At 42.4% G+C, this 22,931-nt stretch overlaps 1 protein-coding gene across 1 annotated transcript in view; it reads left to right on the top strand.

The window, feature by feature from the left end:
• PTK7 (protein tyrosine kinase 7 (inactive)) overlaps nt 1–22,030 on the top strand; it is a 78,905-nt gene extending 56,875 nt beyond the window's left edge. Inside the window, exons 18-20 of the mRNA XM_037842139.1 lie at nt 19,194–19,345; nt 20,356–20,534; nt 21,024–22,030. Coding sequence (XP_037698067.1) covers nt 19,194–19,345; nt 20,356–20,534; nt 21,024–21,184 — 492 coding nt within the window. The 3' untranslated portion in view covers nt 21,185–22,030. The remainder of the gene's footprint in view (nt 1–19,193; nt 19,346–20,355; nt 20,535–21,023) is intronic.
• Nucleotides 22,031–22,931: the final 901 nt, after the last annotated feature.

The raw sequence follows: 22,931 nt of genomic DNA, 5'->3' as shown, positions 1-22,931 counted from the left end.
CTTATTTCGCTCAGCATTATGTCTTCAAGGTTCATCCATGTTGTCATATGTTTCACCAGATCGTTCCTTCTTACTGCCGCGTAGTATTCCATCGTGTGTATATACCACATTTTATTTATCCACTCATCTGTTGAAGGACATTTGGGTTGTTTCCATCTCTTGGCAATTGTGAATAATGCTGCTATGAACATTGGCGTGCAGATATCTGTTCGTGTCACTGCTTTCCGATCTTCCGGGTATATCCCGAGAAGTGCAATCGCTGGATCGAATGGTAGCTCTATCTCTAGTTTTCTAAGGAACTGCCAGACTGACTTCCAGAGTGGCTGAACCATTATACAGTCCCACCAACAATGAATAAGAGTTCCAATTTCTCCACATCCCCTCCAGCATTTGTAGTTTCGTGTTTGTTTAATGGCAGCCATTCTAACCGGTGTTAGATGGTATCTCATTGTGGTCTTAATTTGCATCTCTCTAATAGCTAGTGAAGCTGAACATTTTTTCATGTGTTTCTTGGCCATTTGTATTTCCTCTTCAGAGAACTGTCTTTTCATATCTTTTGCCCATTTTATAATTGGGCTGTCTGTACTATTGTCATTGAGTTGTAGGATTTCTTTGTATATGCAAGATATCAGTCTTTTGTCAGATACATGGTTTCCAAAAATTTTTTCCCATTGAGTTGGCTGCCTCTTTACCTTTTTGAGAAATTCCTTTGAGGTGCAGAAACTTCTAAGCTTGAGGAGTTCCCATTTATCTATTTTCTCTTTTGTTGCTTGTGCTTTGGGTGTAAAGTCTAGGAAGTGGCCTCCTAATACAAGGTCTTGAAGATGTTTTCCTACATTATCTTCTAGGAGTTTAATGGTACTTTCTTTTATATTGAGATCTTTGGTCCATTTTGAGTTAATTTTTGTGTAGGGGGTGAGGTAGGGGTCCTCTTTCATTCTTTTGGATATGGATATCCAACTCTCCCAGCCCCATTTGTTGAAAAGACCATTATGGCTCAGTTCGGTGACTTTGGGGGCCTTATCAAAGATCAGTCGGCCATAGATCTGAGGGTCTATCTCTGAATTCTCAATTCGATTCCATTGATCTATATGTCTATCTTTGTGCCAGTACCATGCTGTTTTGGCAACTGTGGCTTTATAATAAGCTTCAAAGTCAGGGAGTGTAAGTCCTCCCACTTCGTTTTTCTTTTTTAAAGTGTCTTTAGCAATTCGAGGCATCTTCCCTTTCCAAATAAATTTGATAACTAGCTTTTCCAAGTCTGCAAAGTAGGTTGTTGGAATTTTGATTGGGATTGCATTGAATCTGTAGATGAGTTTGGGTAGAATTGACATCTTAATGACATTTAGCCTTCCTATCCATGAACATGGAATATTTTTCCATCTTTTAAGGTCCCCTTCTATTTCTTTTAGTAGAGTTATGTAGTTTTCTTTGTATAGGTCTTTTACATCTTTGGTTAAGTTGATTCCTAGGTACTTGATTTTTTTAGTTGCTATTGAAAATGGTATCTTTTTCTTGAGTGTCTCTTCAGTTTGTTCATTTCTAGCATATAGAAACATTACTGACTTATGTGCATTAATCTTGTATCCCGCTACTTTGCTAAATTTGTTTATTAGCTCTAGTAGCTGTATCGTTGATTTCTCAGGGTTTTCTAGATATAAGATCATATCATCTGCAAACAATGACAGTTTTACTTCTTCTTTTCCAATTTGGATGCCTTTTATTTCTTTGTCTTGCCGGATTGCCCTGGCTAGCACTTCCAGCACAATGTTGAATAACAGTGGTGACAGCGGGCATCCTTGTCTTGTTCCTGATCTTAGAGGGAAGGCTTTCAGTCTCTCACCATTGAGTACTATGCTGGCTGTGGGTTTTTCATATATGCTCTTTATCATGTTGAGGAAGTTTCCTTCAATTCCTACCTTTTGAAGTGTTTTTATCAAAAAGGGATGTTGGATTTTGTCAAATGCTTTTTCAGCATCTATTGAGATGATCAATTGATTTTTCCCTTTCGAGTTTTTAATGTGTTGTAATACATTGATTGTTTTTCTTATGTTGAACCATCCTTGCATGCCTGGAATGAACCCCACTTGGTCATGGTGTATGATTTTTTTAATGTGTCTTTGGATTCGATTTGCAAGTATTTTGTTGAGGATTTTTGCATCTATATTCATTAGGGAGATTGGCCGGTAGTTTTCCTTTTTTGTAGCATCTTTGCCTGGTTTTGGTATTAGATTGATGTTAGCTTCATAAAATGAATTAGGTAGTGTTCCATTTTTTTCAATGTTTTGAAAGAGTTTGAGTAAGATTGGTGTCAGTTCTTTCTGGAAAGTTTGGTAGAATTCCCCTGTGAAGCCATCTGGCCCTGGGCATTTATTTGTGGGAAGATTTTTGATGACTGATTGGATCTCTTTGCTTGTGATGGGTTGGTTGAGGTCTTCTATTTCTTCTCTGGTCAGTCTAGGTTGTTCATATGTTTCCAGGAAATTGTCCATTTCTTCTACATTATCCAGTTTGTTGCCATACAGTTGTTCATAATATCCTCTTATAATTTTTTTAATTTCTTCAGGATCTGCAGTTATGTCACCTTTTCCATTCATTATTTTGTTTATATGGGTCTTCTCTGTTTTTGATTTTGTCAGTCTAGCTAGGGGCTTGTCAATCTTGTTGATCTTCTCAAAGAACCAACTTTTGGTGATATTTATCCTTTCTATTGTTTTTTTGTTCTCTATGTCATTTATTTCTGCTTTAATCCTTGTTATTTCTTTTCTTGTACTTGGTTTAGGATTGGTTTGCTGTTCATTTTCTAGCTTCTTCAGTTGATCCATTAGTTCTTTGATTTTGGCTCTTTCTTCCTTTTTAATATATGCGTTTAGTGCTATAAATTTCCCCCTTAGCACTGCTTTTGCTGCATCCCATAGGTTTTGGTATGTTGTGTTCTCATTTTCATTCGTCTCTATATATTTAGCAATTTCTCTTGCTATTTCTTCTTTAACCCAATGATTGTTTAGGAGTGTGTTGTTTAACCTCCAGGTATTTGTGAATTTTCTAAGTCTCTGATGGTTATTGACTTCTAATTGTATTCCATTGTGGTCAGAGAATGTGCTTTGAATAATTTCAATCTTTTTAAATTTATTGAGGCTTGTTTTATGTCCCAGCATATGATCTATTCTGGAGAAAGTTCCGTGAGCACTAGAAAAGTATGTGTATCCTGGTGATTTGGGATGTAATGTCCTGTAGATGTCTGTTAAATCTAATTCATTTATCAGATTGTTTAGGTTTTCAATTTCCTTATTGGTCTTCTGTCTGGTTGATCTATCTATAGGAGAGAGTGATGTGTTGAAGTCTCCCACAATTATTGTGGAAACATCAATTGCTTCCTTTAGTTTTGCCAATGTTTCTCTCATGTATTTTGTGGCACCTTGATTGGGTGCATAGACATTTACGATTGTTATTTCTTCTTGCTGAATTGCCCCTTTTATTAGTATGTAGTGGCCTTCTTTGTCTCTCAAAACATCCCTGCATTTGAAGTCTATTTTATCTGAGATTAATATTGCTACACCTGCTTTCTTTTGGCTGTAGCTTGCATGAAATATTTTTTTCCATCCTTTCACTTTCAGTTTCTTTGTGTCCCTGTGTCTAAGATGAGTCTCTTGTATGCAACATATTGATGGTTCATTTTTTTTGATCCATTCTGCGAATCTATATCTTTTAATTGGGGAGTTTAATCCATTTACATTCAACGTTAAAACCGTGAAGGCATTTCTTGAATCGGCCATCTTATCCTTTGGATTATGTTTGCCATATTTTTCCCTCTCTCTATTAATATCCTTTATTGTACCTATACCGAATCTCTTTAGTACTGAACCTTTCTCCAAGTCTCTCTGTCCTGTCTTTGTTTCTCTGTCTGTAGGGCTCCCTTTAGTATCTCCAGTAGGGCAGGTCTCTTGTTAGCAAATTCTCTCAGCATTTCTTTGTCTGTGAAAAATTTAAGCTCTCCTTCAAATTTGAGGGAGAGCTTTGCTGGATAAAGTATTCTTGGCTGGAAATTCCTCTCACTCAGAATTTTAAATATATCGTGCCACTGCCTTCTCGCCTCCATGGTGGCTGCTGAGTAGTCACTACTTAGTCTTATGCTGTTTCCTTTGTATGTGGTGAATTGCTTTTCTCTTGCTGCTTTCAGAACTTGCTCCTTCTCTTCTATGTTTGACAGTGTGATCAGTATATGTCTCGGAGTGGGTTTTTTTGGATTTATTCTATTTGGAGTTCGCTGAGCATTTATGATTTGTGTATTTATGTTGTTTAGAAGATTTGGGAAGTTTTCCCCAACAATTTCTTTGAATACTCTTCCTAGACCTTTACCCTTTTCTTCCCCTTCTGGGACACCAATGAGTCTTATATTCGGACGTTTCATATAATCTATCATATCCCTGAGGTCCATTTCGAGTTTTTCAATTTTTTTCCCCATTCTTTCTTTTATGTTTTCATTTTCCATTCTGTCATCTTCCAGGTCACTGATTCGTTGTTCAACTTCCTCTAGTCTTGTACTATGAGTGTCCAGAATCTTTTTAATTTGGTCAACAGTTTCTTTAATTTCCATAAGATCATCCATTTTTTTATTTAGTCTTGCAATGTCTTCTTTATGCTCTTCTAGGGTCTTCTTGATTTCCTTCATATCCCGTACTAGGGTCTCATTGTTCATCTTTAGTTCTTTGAGTAGCTGCTCTAGGTGTGTCTCTTCTGGTCTTTTGATTTGGGTGCTTGGGCTTGGGTTATCCATATCATCTGGTTTTTTTCATATGCTTTATAATTTTCTGTTGTTTTTGGCCTCGTGGCATTTGCTGACCTTGATAGGGTTCTTTTAGGGTTTGTAGACCAGTTGAAGTCCTTATCTCTAATTTATCAGATCTACAGCTTCGTGGAGTACACTTTCTCTAACTAACCAGCAGGTGGCGTCCACGAGCCACCTGTTCTCCACAAGCCAGATCTCCCCTGCTTAGCCTTTTTGGTGAGTGGGGGAGTGAGTCTTGTGGGGCCCAATTGGTGTACCAAGCTTGCGTGTGTAGTTGGTGTTGCCTGCCCTGTATGTGGGGCGTGTTTCTGGGCAGTCGGGGAGGGGGGGTGGCCCTAACAATCAAATCTCCCTGATGATCCTAGAGTTTTAAAGCTACTGCAATAGTCTAATCCTTCAGTTCAGTCCTGCCACAGTTTGTCTCTGCCACTGACCCACAAGTCTTTGGTATTGGCGTATGGCTCCTGAGACTTGCAAGTGGGCCCCTCTTCCAGGCTGTGCACCCCGGGTCCTCTGTTGAGGGATGACTGTGCTATGTCGCAGGTGAGTGCCGTCCCCCCAGGGCAGTTCTGGGCTGCTGGGCTGTGTTGGGAGGCTCCCAGTCTGCTCAAATGATGGCTGAATGGGGCTCTGTTAATTCACACTGCTCCCCCTTCCCAGCTCTGGGACATTCAGCTGAGGTTGCAGGGAAGGCTAATGTCCACGCCCAGTTTTGTGGTGTGTGCCTGTTATTTGAAGCACTTCCGTCACACTGGGTTGTCTGGGGCAGCTCTGGGCTATGGGGCTGGCGATGGGCAGGAGTGTTTCCTGTCCACCAGGATGGTGGCTGTGAGCGGACACCCCCCTTTTCTTGGGAAGTTGTGTTGTTTAATGAATTTTCTCAGCCACTGGATTATTGCCTTTTGTCTCAGAGCTCTCTTAGTTCTGGTCTTGACTTGACGTGCCCAAATTTCAATTCTTTGAAGCTTTCTGTATTGAGCTTCTTAGAGTAATTGTTTTAGAAAAAGCAAAAAGGATTTAAAAAAAAAAAACAAAAACAAAAAAAACCGGCCCTCCTCAGAGATCTAATGGGTTATTGAAATGCTAATAGACAAAGCAACCAGGGCCATTAAGGAAAAGTGCCCAGGGCAGAGAGATCAGCCTTGCTTCGGGATTTGCATATGCGCCTCAAGGCCTGATCTCCGCCCTTCCCCTTTCTGTGTTCACCAGAACTCCAAAAATCCTCTGCTTTTATTTTGGAGTTTTTCGTGTTGTTTTTTTTCTATGCCTGTCTCCTCTCTGCTGGGCTGGCTGCTCTCAGAGTCTCTGGTGTCTGGCCTCAGTCTATCTATGGTTGGAGTTTGAATCAGTAGAATGAGTTTCCGGTAAGAGCAGCCACTGCAATTCTCCCTTCTCCTTCCTGGAGCTGACAGCCCCTCCTCCCCCGGGACTGAGCCTGGCAGGGAGGGGCGCGGGTCCCCTGGCCGCAAAAACTTACAGATTTCGCTGATCTCAGCAGTTCCACGTTTTCATGAGTGTTGTATGAAGTATGCCCAAAGACAGATTGCTCTGTGGTGTCCAGTCCACGCAGTTCCTGGCTTTTTCCCTACTTTCCTGGAGGAGTAACTAAAACATACAGCTCACCAGTCTGCCATCTTGCCCCGCCTCTCCCCCTCTTTCCTCCTTCCCCTACTTTTCTACACATCCATCCATAAACTAGACAAAGTGGAGTTTGGTCCTTACGGCTTTCCCAATCCCATTGTCACCCCTCATAAGCTACATTTTTATACAACTGTCTTCGAGATTCATGGGTTCTGGGTTGTAGTTTGATAGTTTCAGGTATCCACCACCAGCTACCCCAATTCTTTATTTTTTTTTTTTTTTGTTTTGTTTTGTTTTTTTTTTTTTAAATCATCATTTTATTGAGATATATTCACATACTACGCAGTCATACAAAACAAATTGTACTTTCGATTGTTTACAGTACCATTACATAGTTGTACATTCATCACCTAAATCAATCCCTGACACCTTCATTAGCACACACACAAAAATAACAAGAATAATAATTAGAGTGAAAAAGAGCAATTGAAGTAAAAAAGAACACTAGGTACCTTTGTCTGTTTGTTTGCTTCCCCTACTTTTCTACACATCCATCCATAAACTAGACAAAGTGGAGTTTGGTCCTTATGGCATTCCCAATCCCACTGTCACCCCTCATAAGCTACATTTTTTTTTTTTTTTTTTTTGTTTTAATTAAAATTTTATTTGTTTTTAAAATAAGTAATGTGTACATGCAGTATGAAATTCAGGAGGTATCAAAGTGAATTCACACTCTCCTTTTCCACCTCTGTCCCCTTAATTTCTTTTTTTTTTTTTTTTTTTTAATCATCATTTTATTGAGATATATTCACATACCACGCAGTCATACAAAACAAATTGTACTTTCGATTGTTTACAGTACCATTACATAGTTGTACATTCATCACCTAAATCAATCCCTGACACCTTCATTAGCACACACACAAAAATAACAAGAATAATAATTAGAGTGAAAAAGAGCAATTGAAGTAAAAAAGAACACTAGGTACCTTTGTCTGTTTGTTTGCTTCCCCTACTTTTCTACACATCGATCCATAAACTAGACAAAGTGGAGTTTGGTCCTTATGGCATTCCCAATCCCACTGTCACCCCTCATAAGCTACATTTTTATACAACTGTCTTCGAGATTCATGGGTTCTGGGTTGTAGTTTAATAGTTTCAGGTATCCACCACCAGCTACCCCAATTCTTTAGAACGTAAAAAAGGTTGTCTAAAGTGTGCGTAAGAGTGCCCACCAGAGTGATCTCTCGGCTCGTTTTGGAATCTCTCTGCCACTGAAGCTTATTTCATTTCCTTTCACATCCCCCTTTTGGTCAAGAAGATGTTCTCCATCCCACGATGCCGGGTCTACATTCCTCCCCGGGAGTCATATTCCACGTTGCCAGGGAGATTCACTTCCCTGGGTGTCTGATCCCACGTAGGGGGGAGGGCAGTGATTTCACCTTTCAAGTTGGCTTAGCCAGAGAGAGAGGGCCACATCTGAGCAACAAAGAGGCATTCAGGAGGAGACTCTTAGGCACAAATACAGGGAGGCCTAGCCTCTCCTTTGCAGCAACCGTCTTCCCAAGGGTAAAACTTATGGTAGAGGGCTCAACCCATCAAACCACCAGTCCCCTATGTCTCTGGTCATGTTAGCAACCATCGAGGTGGGGTAGGCAAATACCCCTGCATTCTCCACAGGCTCCTCAAGGGGGCACTACATCTTTTTTTTTTTTTCCTTGTTTTTCTTTTTTTCTTTTTTTTTTTTTTTAACTTTCCCTTCTTTTTTAAATCAACTGTATGAAAAAAAAAGTTAAAAAGAAAACAAACATACAATAAAAGAACATTTCAAAGAGACCATAACAAGGGAGTAAGAAAAAGACAGCTAACCTAAGATAACTGCTGAACTTCCAACATGTTCCTACTTTACCCCAAGAAAGTTACATAATATAGCAACATTTCTGCGAACTTGTTCCTACTATATCCATCAGAAATTAACAGACCATAGTCATTTCTGGGCATCCCCAGAACGTTAAATAGCTTATCTGTTCTTCTTGGATTATTGTTCCCCCTTCCTTAATTGCTCTCTGTTGCTAGTTCCCCTACATTCTACATTATAAACCATTTGTTTTACATTTTTCAAAGTTCACATTAGTGGTAGTATATAATATTTCTCTTTTTGTGCCTGGCTTATTTCGCTCAGCATTATGTCTTCAAGGTTCATCCATGTTGTCATATGTTTCACCAGATCGTTCCTTCTTACTGCCGCGTAGTATTCCATCGTGTGTATATACCACATTTTATTTATCCACTCATCTGTTGAAGGACATTTGGGTTGTTTCCATCTCTTGGCAATTGTGAATAATGCTGCTATGAACATTGGCGTGCAGATATCTGTTCGTGTCACTGCTTTCCGATCTTCTGGGTATATACCGAGAAGTGCAATCGCTGGATCGAATGGTAGCTCTATATCTAGTTTTCTAAGGAACTGCCAGACTGACTTCCAGAGTGGCTGAACCATTATACAGTCCCACCAACAATGAATAAGAGTTCCAATTTCTCCACATCCCCTCCAGCATTTGTAGTTTCCTGTTTGTTTAATGGCAGCCATTCTAACCGGTGTTAGATGGTATCTCCTTGTGGTCTTAATTTGCATCTCTCTAATAGCTAGTGAAGCTGAACATTTTTTCATGTGTTTCTCGGCCATTTGTATTTCCTCTTCAGAGAACTGTCTTTTCATATCTTTTGCCCATTTTATAATTGGGCTGTCCGTACTATTGTCATTGAGTTGTAGGATTTCTTTGTATATGCAAGATATCAGTCTTTTGTCAGATACATGGTTTCCAAAAATTTTTTCCCATTGAGTTGGCTGCCTCTTTACCTTTTTGAGAAATTCCTTTGAGGTGCAGAAACTTCTAAGCTTGAGGAGTTCCCATTTATCTATTTTCTCTTTTGTTGCTTGTGCTTTGGGTGTAAAGTCTAGGAAGTGGCCGCCTAATACAAGGTCTTGAAGATGTTTTCCTACATTATCTTCTAGGAGTTTTATGGTACTTTCTTTTATATTGAGATCTTTGGTCCATTTTGAGTTAATTTTTGTGTAGGGGGTGAGGTAGGGGTCCTCTTTCATTCTTTTGGATATGGATATCCAACTCTCCCAGCCCCATTTGTTGAAAAGACCATTATGGCTCAGTTCAGTGACTTTGGGGCCTTATCAAAGATCAGTCGGCCATAGATCTGAGGGTCTATCTCTGAATTCTCAGTTTGATTCCATTGATCTATATGTCTATCTTTGTGCCAGTACCATGCTGTTTTGGCAACTGTGGCTTTATAATAAGCTTCAAAGTCAGGGAGTGTAAGTCCTCCCACTTGGTTTTTCTTTTTTAGAGTGTCTTTAGCAATTCGAGGCATCTTCCCTTTCCAAATAAATTTGATAACTAGCTTTTCCAAGTCTGCAAAGTAGGTTGTTGGAATTTTGATTGGGATTGCATTGAATCTGTAGATGAGTTTGGGTAGAATAGACATCTTAATGACATTTAGCCTTCCTATCCATGAACATGGAATATTTTTCCATCTTTTAAGGTCCCCTTCTATTTCTTTTAGTAGAGTTATGTAGTTTTCTTTGTATAGGTCTTTTACATCTTTGGTTAAGTTTATTCCTAGGTACTTGATTTTTTTAGTTGCTATTGAAAATGGTATCTTTTCTTGAGTGTCTCTTCAGTTTGTTCATTTCTAGCATATAGAAACATTACTGACTTATGTGCATTAATCTTGTATCCCGCTACTTTGCTAAATTTGTTTATTAGCTCTAGTAGGTGTATCGTTGATTTCTCAGGGTTTTCTAGATATAAGATCATATCATCTGCAAACAATGACAGTTTTACTTCTTCTTTTCCAATTTGGATGCCTTTTATTTCTTTGTCTTGCCGGATTGCCCTGGCTAGCACTTCCAGCACAATGTTGAATAACAGTGGTGACAGCGGGCATCCTTGTCTTGTTCCTGATCTTAGAGGGAAGGCTTTCAGTCTCTCACCATTGAGTACTATGCTGGCTGTGGGTTTTTCATATATGCTCTTTATCATGTTGAGGAAGTTTCCTTCAATTCCTACCTTTTGAAGTGTTTTTATCAAAAAGGGATGTTGGATTTTGTCAAATGCTTTTTCAGCATCTATTGAGATGATCAATTGATTTTTCCCTTTCGAGTTTTTAATGTGTTGTAATACATTGATTGTTTTTCTTATGTCGAACCATCCTTGCATGCCTGGAATGAACCCCACTTGGTCATGGTGTATGATTTTTTTAATGTGTCTTTGGATTCGATTTGCAAGTATTTTGTTGAGGATTTTTGCATCTATATTCATTAGGGAGATTGGCCGGTAGTTTTCCTTTTTTGTAGCATCTTTGCCTGGTTTTGGTATTAGATTGATGTTAGCTTCATAAAATGAGTTAGGTAGTCTTCCATTTTTTTCAATGTTTTGAAAGAGTTTGAGTAAGATTGGTGTCAGTTCTTTCTGGAAAGTTTGGTAGAATTCCCCTGTGAAGCCATCTGGCCCTGGGCATTTATTTGTGGGAAGATTTTTGATGACTGATTGGATCTCTTTGCTTGTGATGGGTTGGTTGAGGTCTTCTATTTCTTCTCTGGTCAGTCTAGGTTGTTCATATGTTTCCAGGAAATTGTCCATTTCTTCTACATTATCCAGTTTGTTGCCATACATTTGTTCATAATATCCTCTTATAATTTTTTTAATTTCTTCAGGATCTGCAGTTATGTCACCTTTTTCATTCATTATTTTGTTTATATGGGTCTTCTCTCTTTTTGATTTTGTCAGTCTAGCTAGGGGCTTGTCAATCTTGTTGATCTTCTCAAAGAACCAACTTTTGGTGATATTTATCCTCTCTATTGTTTTTTTGTTCTCTATGTCATTTATTTCTGCTTTAATCCTTGTTATTTCTTTTCTTCTACTTGGTTTAGGATTGGTTTGCTGTTCATTTTCTAGCTTCTTCAGTTGATCCATTAGTTCTTTGATTTTGGCTCTTTCTTCCTTTTTAATATATGCATTTAGTGCTATAAATTTCCCCCTTAGCACTGCTTTTGCTGCATCCCATAGGTTTTGGTATGTTGTGTTCTCATTTTCATTCGTCCCTATATATTTAGCAACTTCTCTTGCTATTTCTTCTTTAACCCACTGATTGTTTAGGAGTGTGTTGTTTAACCTCCAGGTATTTGTGAATTTTCTAAGTCTCTGATGGTTATTGACTTCTAATTGTATTCCATTGTGGTCAGAGAATGTGCTTTGAATAATTTCAATCTTTTTAAATTTATTGAGGCTTGTTTTATGTCCCAGCATATGATCTGTTCTGGAGAAAGTTCCATGAGCACTAGGAAAGTATGTGTATCCTGGTGATTTGGGATGTAATGTCCTGTATATGTCTGTTAAATCTAATTCATTTATCAGATTGTTTAGGTTTTCAGTTTCCTTATTGGTCTTCTGTCTGGTTGATCTATCTATAGGAGAGAGTGATGTGTTGAAGTCTCCCACAATTATTGTGGAAACATCAATTGCTTCCTTTAGTTTTGCCAGTGTTTCTCTCATGTATTTTGTGGCACCTTGATTGGGTGCATAGACATTTATGATTGTTATTTCTTCTTGCTGAATTGCCCCTTTTATTAGTACGTAGTGGCCTTCTTTGTCTCTCAAAACATCCCTGCATTTGAAGTCTATTTTATCTGAGATTAGTATTGCTACACCTGCTTTCTTTTGGATGTAGCTTGCATGATATATTTTTTTCCATCCTTTCACTTTCAGTTTCTTTGTGTCCCCGTGTCTAAGATGAGTGTCTTGTATGCAACATATTGATGGTTCATTTTTTTTGATCCATTCTGCGAATCTATATCTTTTAATTGGGGAGTTTAATCCATTTACATTCAACGTTATAACCGTGAAGGCATTTCTTGAATCAGCCATCTTATCCTTTGGTTTATGTTTGTCATATTTTTCCCCTCTGTCTATTAATATCCTTTATTGTACCCATACCGAATCTCTTTAGTACTGAACCTTTCTCCAAGTCTCTCTGTCCTTTCTTTGTTTCTCTGTCTGTAGGGCTCCCTTTAGTATCTCCAGTAGGGCAGGTCTCTTGTTAGCAAATTCTCTCAGCATTTGTTTGTCTGTGAAAAATTTAAGCTCTCCCTCAAATTTGAAGGAGAGCTTTGCTGGATAAAGTATTCTTGGCTGGAAATTTTTCTCACTCAGAATTTTAAATATATCGTGCCACTGCCTTCTTGCCTCCATGGTGGCTGCTGAGTAGTCACTACTTAGTCTTATGCTGTTTCCTTTGTATGTGGTGAATTGCTTTTCTCTTGCTGCTTTCAGAACTTGCTCCTTCTCTTCTGTGTTTGACAGTGTGATCAGTATATGTCTCGGAGTGGGTTTATTTGGATTTATTCTATTTGGAGTTCGCTGAGCATTTATGATTTGTGTATTTATGTTGTTTTGAAGATTTGGGAAGTTTTCCCCAACAATTTCTTTGAATACTCTTCCTAGACCTTTACCCTTTTCTTCCCCTTCTGGGACACCAATGAGTCTTATATTTGGGCGTTTCATATCATCTATCATATCCCTGAGGTCCGTTTCGATTTTTTCAATTTGTTTCCCCATTCTTTCTTTTATGCTTTCATTTTCCATTCTGTCATCTTCGAGGTCACTGATTCGTTGTTCAACTTCCTCTAGTCTTGTACTATGAGTGTCCAGAATCTTTTTAATTTGGTCAACAGTTTCTTTAATTTCCATAAGATCATCCATTTTTTTATTTAGTCTTGCAGTGTCTTCTTTATGCTCTTTTAGAGTCTTCTTGATTTCCTTCATATCTCGTACTATGGTCTCATTGTTCATCTTTAGTTCTTTGAGTAGCTGCTCTAGGTGCTGTGTCTCTTCTGGTCTTTTGATTTGGGTGCTTGGGCTTGGGTTATCCATATCGTCTGGTTTTTTCATATGCTTTATAATTTTCTGTTGTTTTTGGCCTCGTGGCATTTGCTGAACTTGATAGGGTTCTTTTAGGGTTTGTAGACCTATTGAAGTCCTTATCTCTAATTTATCAGATCTACAGCTTCGTGGAGTACACTTTCTCTAACTAACCAGCAGGTGACGTCCACGAGCCACCTGTTCTCCACGAGCCAGTTCTCCCCTGCTTAGCCTTTTTGGTGAGTGGGGGAGTGAGTCTTGTGGGGCCCAATTGGTGTACCAAGCTTGCGTGTGTAGTTGGTGTTGCCTGCCCTGTATGTGGGGCGTGTTTCTGGGCAGTCGGGGAGGGGGGGTGGCCCTAACAATCAAATCTCCCTGATGATCCTAGAGTTTTAAAGCTGCTGCAATAGTCTAATCCTTCAGTTCAGTCCTGCCACAGTTTGTCTCTGCCACTGACCCACAAGTCTTTGGTATTGGCGTATGGCTCCTGAGACTTGCAAGTGGGCCCCTCTTCCAGGCTGTGCACCCCGGGTCCTCTGTTGAGGGATGACTGTGCTATGTCACAGGTGAGTGCCGTCACCCCAGGGCAGTTCTGTGCTGCTGGGCTGTGTAGGGAGGCTCTCAGTCTGCTCAAATGATGGCTGAATGGGGCTTTGTTAATTCACACTGCTCCACCTTCCCAGCTCTGGGACAATCAGCTGAGGTTGCAGGGAAGGCTAATGTCCACGCCCAGTTTTGTGGTGTGTGCCTGTTATTTGAAGCACTTCCGTCACACTTGGTTGTCTGGGGCAGCTCTGGGCTATGGGGCTGGTGATGGGCAGGAGTGTTTCCTGTCCACCAGGAAGGTGGCTGTGAGCGGACACCCCCCTTTTCTTGGGAAGTTGTGGTGTTTAGTGAATTTTCTCAGCCACTGGATTATTGCCTTTTGTCTCAGAGCTCTCTTAGTTCTGCTCTTGACTTGACGTGCACAAATTGCAATTCTTTGAAGCTTTCTGTATTGGGCTTCTTAGAGTAATTGTTTTAGAAAAAGAAAAAAGGATTAAAAAAAAAAAAAAAAAAAAGGGCCCTCCTCAGAGATCTAATGGGTTATTGAAATGCTAATAGACAAAGCAACCAGGGCCATTAAGGAAAGGTCCACAGGGCAGAGAGATCAGCTTTTCTTCAGGATTTGCATATGCGCCTCAAGGCCTGAGCTCCGCCCTTCCCCTTTCTGTGTTCACCAGAACTCCAAAAATCCTCTGCTTTTATTTTGGAGTTTTTCGTGTTGTTTTTTTTTTTCTATGCCTGTCTCCTCTCTGCTGGGCTGGCTGCTCTCAGATTCTCTGGTGTCTGGTCTCAGTCTATCTATGGTTGGAGTTTGGATCAGTAGAATGAGTTTCTGATAAGAGCAACCACTGCAGTTCTCCCTTCTCCTTCCCGGAGCTGACAGCCCCTCCTCCCCCGGGACTGAGCCTGGCAGGGAGGGGTGCGGGTCCCCTGGCCGCAAAAACTTACAGATTTCGTTGATCTCAGCAGTTCGACATTTTCATGAGTGGTGTATGAAGTATGCCCAAAGACAGATTGCTCTGTGGTGTCCAGTCCACGCAGTTCCTGGCTTTTTACCTACTTTCCTGGAGGAGTAACTAAAACTTACAGCTCACCAGTCCTCCATCTTGCCCCGCCCAGGATAATACGATTTTTAGGAAAGATAAACTAAAATTTGTAGATAGTTTTTTTTTTGTGGATACTTTCTTGTGGTAAGAATTTAGTGGACTGCTGTCACTTAATGTCCCTGGGGCCCCAGGGGGATGGAAGGAGGAAACGTTAAGTTTTGAAAGGGGTGGGGGGTGGAGTGGTAGGCAGGGGGCTTCCAGGCCAGCTGGAGGTGGAACAAGGATACGGTACTACTTCATGTGGGTGGCCTGGGGGGGCCCCAAAGGGTTTTCAAGATAGCAATGGGATAGTGATGTTAATCAAAGACAGGGCACTGGGTGTTGGCTGGCGGCAGGCATAATTGTAGGTAATGCTTATTAGAGTAGCTGATAAGAGAATGGAGATTTTTTTCTTAAATCAGAGAACTGTAATCTGTGATTTCTCCCTGGCTCACCTACAAGCTAATGACGCAACTGAGGAGCAGGCTCAGTTTAGCACACTTGGTGGACCGTGCTCTGTGCCGTCAGATGCCACCATGGGAAACAGAAAGCCTGTTGTGAGAAGAGCTCAATAGTGTCACAATGAGTTTGCCAAGAACCTGGGCCAGCCCTGGGGGTATTAAAGTTGGAAAGGAAGGGGTGTGTCTTGTCTTTACCAAAGAGCGGGTTTTTATAACAGTATTTGAAAATTTATCCTGTGATCATTTGATGGCGTCTTGCCCAGTGTCACCAGGAAACACTTCCCTGGTTTGGGTCTAACAATTCCCTTTTACTGAACTTGCTTAGCCAGTATTTCCGGAAGCACAGAGCCTCTCTGGAAAGATAGCAAATTAGGCACTAAGCCAAGTCCACACTCTTCTCCTTCCCCTTGACTAATAGCCATTTTGACTTGTGAGCCAGGTCAGAGGGAGCAGGATGAGGGGAACTGCGAGTCCCAGGAAGGCACATTGCAAAAGCCTTTGTTTGCCACTTTCAGATAACCACGCAAGGCTGGACAAAGCCCTGGGGTTTTGAAGCCTGAAGTAGAGTCCATCCCATTTACGAAGATCACTAAGGTGGCCCTTTTACCATGCTGAGGACGGCAGCTTGCGGGCAGTTTGGCCGGGGTGGGGTGTGTGTGGCCTCGACTGTGGCTTCACTTTCATCTTCACTTTCAGAACCAAGGCAGTCTCTACACCGAGAAAAGGCTCAGTAAGCAGCCTGGTGGACCTGTTCCACCGAATACTTCTTCAACCCTTCTCACCCCATGTGGCTGTGGAAATTTAAATTAATTAAAACTTAATAAAGTTAGTTCAGTTCCTCAGCCACTCTAGCCACCTTTAAGAGCTCAGTAGCCACATGGGGCTAGTGGCCACCAATTTGGACAGCACAGCTTTGGACCACTGTCTTTTAAACTTTTTTGACCAAAATCCACAGTAGCAAAAAGTACATTTTATATCACAACCCAATACACACATATCTATATATTATAGAAATGAAACAGAAGTTTCATGAATGACAGATACCCTTACTAAGTGTGATACACTCAGTTTCCATTCTATTTCTTTTCTTCTATTTTTTTTTAAATGCTGATTTAAGACTCACTAAATTGTTTGCATGAAATCCTAATAGGTTGTGACCACAGTTAGATACCCATCAGTGAAGGCAGTAGGAACAAGCAGGGATGTTAGTGGCCAGTACAGACAAGGCTGAGAAGAGCCTGTTTTTGGAGCAACCCTCTCCCAGCATTTTGGCTCAACCCTTCTGCCAGCCTTCCCGCTACCCTGGGAGATGGGCTGGTAAAGTTGCTCCGAGCCCATCAGGGCTGCTGGAGGGCCCCACCTCCAAGTTCACTGGTGAGCAGACAGCCCTTCCTGCACCCCCATCTCCAGTGATGTGAACCATGGGAGGCAGCTGCGACCTTGAGGAAAGCTCCAGGCTTTAGAATTGGGTTGGGTTGTAAATCCTGGCTGTGGGACCTCACAGAAGCCTAGCACTGGGCCCAGCACAAAGTAGCAAAGTATGTACTCAACAAACCTTCCCTTTCCCTTCTCTTTGATTGGCGGTCTCTTACTTGCATCAGAACTGCTAGCTCCTGATGGCTTGGCAGCAGCCCCTTACCTCCACCCCCATACCATCTCCATCCACTTTTTTTTTTTTTTTTTTTTTCATTTTGAAACTTAGGAGCACAGAATTAAGTTCACCATAATCTTTGATTAATCCTTGACCTACTCTTATTATTGGTTCACACATGGCTTGCTTTTAGTTATTTAGTTAGTATTTTTCCGAATGTGCTTGTTGGTTATGTGTGTGTGTGTCTGTGTGTGTGTGTTTGGTAAGTGTTTATTTTGATATCATTTCAAACTTAAAAGAATGTACAAATAGTTCAGGGAACTCCTTTCAACCCTTTATCCAGATTCATAAATTGTTTATATTTTGTCCCACTTCCTTTATCATTCATTTTATCTGTATACGTATACGTATTATATGTTATACATTTTTTTTCTGAACCATTTGAGATAAGTGGAGTGAGATGTTTGAACTTTCCCAGTCGCGTGTGTGTAAAACGGTATCTCTCTGGGTCTTGATTTGTGTTTCCTGGATCACCAGTGATTTTGGTTATTGGCCACAGTCTTATCTTCTTCCCCCCTGACTGCATTATGTGGTGGGTGACTTCTCCCTTCTGTGTCCTGAGAGTGAGTCCATATGCCAGAAGAGACTCAACAGCTGGCCAGTAACGTGTTAAATAACCTTCCACAAGTCACTTAAACTCTTTTCATTTCCCTTTGCCTTGTTTTTCTGTCCAAGGATATGCTGCAGGCCACTCGTGTCCCCGGGGCTTGTAAAAGGTACAGAGGTGACAGAACCGTGGGTCTATACAAGTGTTCTCGTGCTGCTTTGGTTTTCCTTCTGGTTGACATGGACCACGTTCTCTGTGGCATCCTTCTGTGGGTACCATTGCCATCTGCCTTCTGGGCTGTCCTTTCAGAGCCCCCTGCCCCCGGTTATCCCTGTTGTATTCCACCAGCACCAGCTGTGTATAGCACATAGTAGATGCTCAATATTTGTTCAGTGCTTCAATATATACTTTAAAGAGTTTAATATAATTACTTTGTAAATATATTCTATAACATATACATATAATAGAGTATACTCAGATGGCTCAAAGGTTAAAAAAAAAAAGGTATCTGAAAATCTCTCTTCCCTACTTTTTTACACTTTGGAAAATAGTTTGGCATTATTTTGTAGAACTGAAGATACCCATATTCCAGGACCCACTCCTAGCTATTCTTGAGAAACTATGCATGTGTACATCTATAAGAATATTCATAGCAACACCGTGCTTCTTAGCCCAAAACTGGATACAAACAACTATTGGCATGAGAATGATTAAATTACGGTGTAATTACGATGGAATAGTATACAGTGATGAAAAAGAACTAAGTACAGGATGATTCACAGTGTTGAGTAGAAGAATCAAGACACAAAAGAGTATACATATTTTATGCTTCCAGCCTTATCTGGTGCAAAAACAGGCAAAACGGAACTGTGGCGTTCAGGGACGTGTAAGTAAATGGTAGAGCTATAAAGAACAGCAAAGAAATTATCATCACGAAAGTCAGGATAGTGGTTACCTCTTGAGGGGAGGAAGCCTTATGATTGGGCAGGGACCCTTGGGTGTTTCTGGGCTAGCATTGAGGGTTTTACTTTGTTTTTTAACTTGGTGGACATTACCTGGGTGTGAGCTTTATAATTATTTGTGAAAGTATGCAAAAATTTTTTTTCCTGTATGTATTTTGCAATTTAAAATACGTACACAAAATGTTTCCCTACCATCCTATCCGGAGGTAACCAGTTGTATGTGTATATCTACATTTACACACACTGATGTATGCACACAACTAGTAGAAAATATGTACTTTTGAACTAAAAAGAAAAAGAAGCAACCCAAAAATATATAAGCTGTGATTACCACCTGGTTACTTTTCACCCACTCCCGCGTGCTGCTCACTTCATCCAGCATTTGCTGCATGTCAGATTGGTGCCAGGCACTTTATTTCATTTGGTTTCAGTTCCTCCAAGAACCCAGTGCATCGGGTACTATTATTACCCCCATTTTACACAGAAGGAAACTGAGGCTATTGCAGTAACCCTTTGCTTTGGACCTTCTAAGAGTCATACCGGTGGCATTGAGACCCTTGCCAAGGAACATGTCAGGGGTGGTCTCTCTCATCCTCCAGTCCTGAGCTGCCTTGACAGGCCCCTTTCTCGCCCCAGGTGGCCCTGTGCACCCAGGTGGCCCTGGGCATGGAGCACCTGTCCAACAACCGCTTTGTGCACAAGGACTTGGCTGCTCGCAACTGCCTGGTCAGTGCCCAGAGACAGGTGAAGGTGTCGGCCCTGGGACTCAGCAAGGATGTATACAACAGGTAGAAGGGCACGGGTGTGGGGGGGGGTAGGGGGTGAGGGGGTGGATGCTCACCGCTTCTTCCTATAGGGAGATGGGCAGAGGGCAGATACGGTTTGGGGATGTGGGAAGGGCTTAATGCCTGCTTAGTCCAAAGCTGGAGGCCCTGGTGGGGCAGAGCCTTCCCATCCTCCTTACAGAGGTGCAGCCAGTTCCCAACCACGGGACCATAAGCCCCGATGGTCATAAATTTTATTTAGTGATAAAAAAATATAAACCTTTTTTTAAAATAGCTATTCAAACTTTATAACAGTTCATATATCTATAAATTTAACTATTTTGTATGGCTCCCTCTCTATCTTCCTGAATTCAGGATTTTAATTTGATGCCTAAAACTTAAAGCCCAGCACCTACTGCCGGAGATTGCTCCAGAGTAGCACCTCCTGGAACTTCCTCTGTCACTCCAGTTTGTTTGACTGTTGCTTTAGCAATCAGTAAAGTGCATCATTAGTAAAGCTCTATGTGGGTCTACAAAATATTAAAATTTTCTTTCCCTCTAATGTGTTCTCATTTTCTAGTTTGTCACATTTGGATTTTTTGTTTGTTTGTTTGTTTGTTTGTTTTTTACCAATATAGAAAGTGTGTTTGATTATTATCTTTATCATCATCATATGATATTGTGATACTTAGTAGAATATAATTTATTTTGTTAATGTTCTTAATTGTTATCTCTTGGTTGATGACTTTATTATTCCTGTTTTGATACTAACATTTAGCCATAATGGAATTTTTAAGCTATCAAACTCCACATGGATGCTTCCAAATTTCGTGGCTTCAGTATTTAAGCATGAATGACTACCAATTTCTATGCGTATCTTGACGTGGAAAAGATTGGGCTCCAACCCCTGGGATGGGATGAAGACCTGGGATGAGGTTGGCGTCCCAGGCTGTGTGCCTCGCCCCACCCCAGCCCCGCCACCCATGAATACAGGCGCCCCCATCCCCATCCCTGTGTGTGGCTGTCTCCCGCAGTGAGTACTACCACTTCCGCCAGGCCTGGGTGCCGCTGCGCTGGATGTCCCCTGAGGCCATCCTGGAGGGCGACTTCTCCACCAAGTCGGATGTCTGGGCCTTTGGAGTGCTGATGTGGGAAGTGTTCACCCACGGGGAGATGCCCCACGGGGGGCAGACAGATGATGGAGTGCTGGCAGGTAGGAAGCTGCGTTTCCAAGGGGCTCTGGGCCAACCCCAGATGTTCTCCAGGTGGAGAGCTTACTCAGGGTCGTCCCAAGGCTGGTTCAGCCTGCCCCTCTCAGAGCCAGTATTTAGCACATACACAGGTAAGGTCACACCAGTGTTAAAAATACTGAAATACTTTTATCTGGTTGGTAAATGGCCTCCATTGCCCACTTCAGCCCCTGTGATGCTGCCCAGTGACACCCCTCAGTTTCCATGCATTGGCTGGCTTTTGTGCCTGCATGAGCTCTGCTCCCACCAGCTAAAGTGGATTGGGGGTTGGGGGCACATCGCCCTTGGCTGCAGTATGCCCTCTGGGCTGCTTGAGGCCAGTTGCCACCACCACTGGCCAGTATTCTCCCAGACCGCCCTCTCATGGCTGTTTTGGGAACTGCAGGCTCCCCAGAGGGCTGGACCAGTGGTTAAATGTTTTGACTGACTCTCTACCCACATCTTCTCTGCAGACTTGCAGGCTGGGAAGGCAAGACTCTCACAGCCTGAGGGCTGCCCTTCCAAGCTGTACCGGCTGATGCAGCGGTGCTGGGCTCTCAGCCCCAAAGACCGGCCTTCCTTCAGCGAGATCGCCAACACCCTGGGAGATAGCCCTGCTGACAGCAAGCCGTGAGGAGGGAGCTGGGCAGGCTGTGCCTCTGGACGGCATGGGCAGGGGTAGGGGCCTTCCAAGGGGTGCCTGCAGCATGATGGGCAAGGTCTCCGTCCTCCTCGGCCCTCCAGCCCCCCACCTTGGCACAACAGGCATTGCTGAGGCCTGGGCAGGGCCTGGGCTTCCCTCTCCCTCCCTCCCCCCTCAGCCCCTGAGGAGGCTGATTCAGACCCAGACTGGGTGACTAGGGCCTTGGGCTGGGCAGCTTTCTCTGCCACCCCTTCCCCCATCAGGGGCAGTGTGGGTACCTCAGGTAACCCCAATTTCTGTCCTGTGACTTCTCCCCAGCCAGGTCCAGCTCTGCCATTCACCTGCCAGCTTTGCCTGGGGAGGGCTAGGCTGGGGATGAGCTGGGTTTGGGGATTGCTGCTTAAGATACTCAAGTTCCTGGGTAGTTCTGGGCTCATGGGGCAAAGGGGCCTCTTGGCACATGGGTCCCACCTTGGGGTCTAGACAAGGACTGTGGAGACACAGCAAGTAAGTGCTCCCCTCCGTGGACTCGTGCATGCTGACCCAGACCCATGCCTCCTCCCTACTCTTCTCTCTTTTTCTCATCCTAAGTGCCTGGCAGATGAAGGAGTTTTCAGGAGCTTTTGACACTATATAACCCGCCCTTTTTGTACGCGCCCTGGGCGGCTTTTGTATGTAACTGCAGCGTGGGGTGGTGGGCATGGGGGGTGAGAGTGGGCCCTGCAGGGGATGGAAGGGCCACACTGCCCCTTCCCCACGCCTTTATTGTTGTTGTTTGTTTGGGTTTTTGTTTTTTGTTTTTTTTTACACTCGCTGCTCTGAATAAAGAAGCCTTTTTTACAGCCTGCCTCTGAGGCTCCTTCCCTGCTGTTGCTTGTTGGAAGGAGCCGTGTGCCCCATGGAGTCTGACAGGGCTTGGGCAGGACTAACTGGCAGGTGCTGGTCCTCCTCCGGTTTGGGGAGCCCCTGAGAATGTGGGCAAGGAGGCGGCGTGATCCCCTCTTGTCTCCGTGACCTATGCCGCTCTCTGCCCACTTCTGGTTCACGTTGGTGACTGGCTTAGTCCTCATGCTCAGGTGGGAGGGAGAAGTGTGAGGGGGCACAAGTTAGGGAGGGACTGGAGAAGGAGTTAAGGACAAATAGACTCGGGTCTCTCAGTCCGTTTAAGACCCGAGGAGCGAGATGGACCATAGGTGGGTGGAACTGAGCAAACAGATGGTGCTGCTGTCTCTCGTTGCTCCAGAGAACTCAGCCTTCAATTGGTTTGATTCCTGCTTCTTTGTTTCCTAGATCTTATTCCACCAGTTAACCTCTACTTCTGCCCAGTAACTTCAGCCTGGTTCCCCATCCTCAAGAAATGAGCCTTTAAGTTTGAGACTGCCTTAGTTTCTTCTATTCCTCACCAAACTTCTCAGTTCTGGAAAGTACTCACTTTTTCTTTGTTGTTGGGTTTTTTGTTTTTGGGTGCTTGCTTTGTACCAGTCACGTTGCTAAGCACATGTATTATTTCATCTACTCTCTGCAACTGCTCTGTTAGCCAGACATAATTATCTCTGTTTCACAGGTTAGGAAACTCAGGCTCAGAGAGTTCAGGTAGTTTGCCCAAGGTCACAAAGCTGGTAAGAGAACCACTGTTCCTGATGTAGACAGTGCATTACATCCCTCAGACCCTTTGGAGTGGGGAGAAAAAGCAAGAATATCTCTAGAGTAGTATTTTCAAACTAAGGGTTCCATTTTA

This window comes from Choloepus didactylus, chromosome 7 (assembly GCF_015220235.1).
Source record: "Choloepus didactylus isolate mChoDid1 chromosome 7, mChoDid1.pri, whole genome shotgun sequence".
Lineage (NCBI taxonomy): Eukaryota > Metazoa > Chordata > Mammalia > Pilosa > Megalonychidae > Choloepus > Choloepus didactylus.
This window is presented reverse-complemented; position numbering and strand designations above follow the sequence as displayed.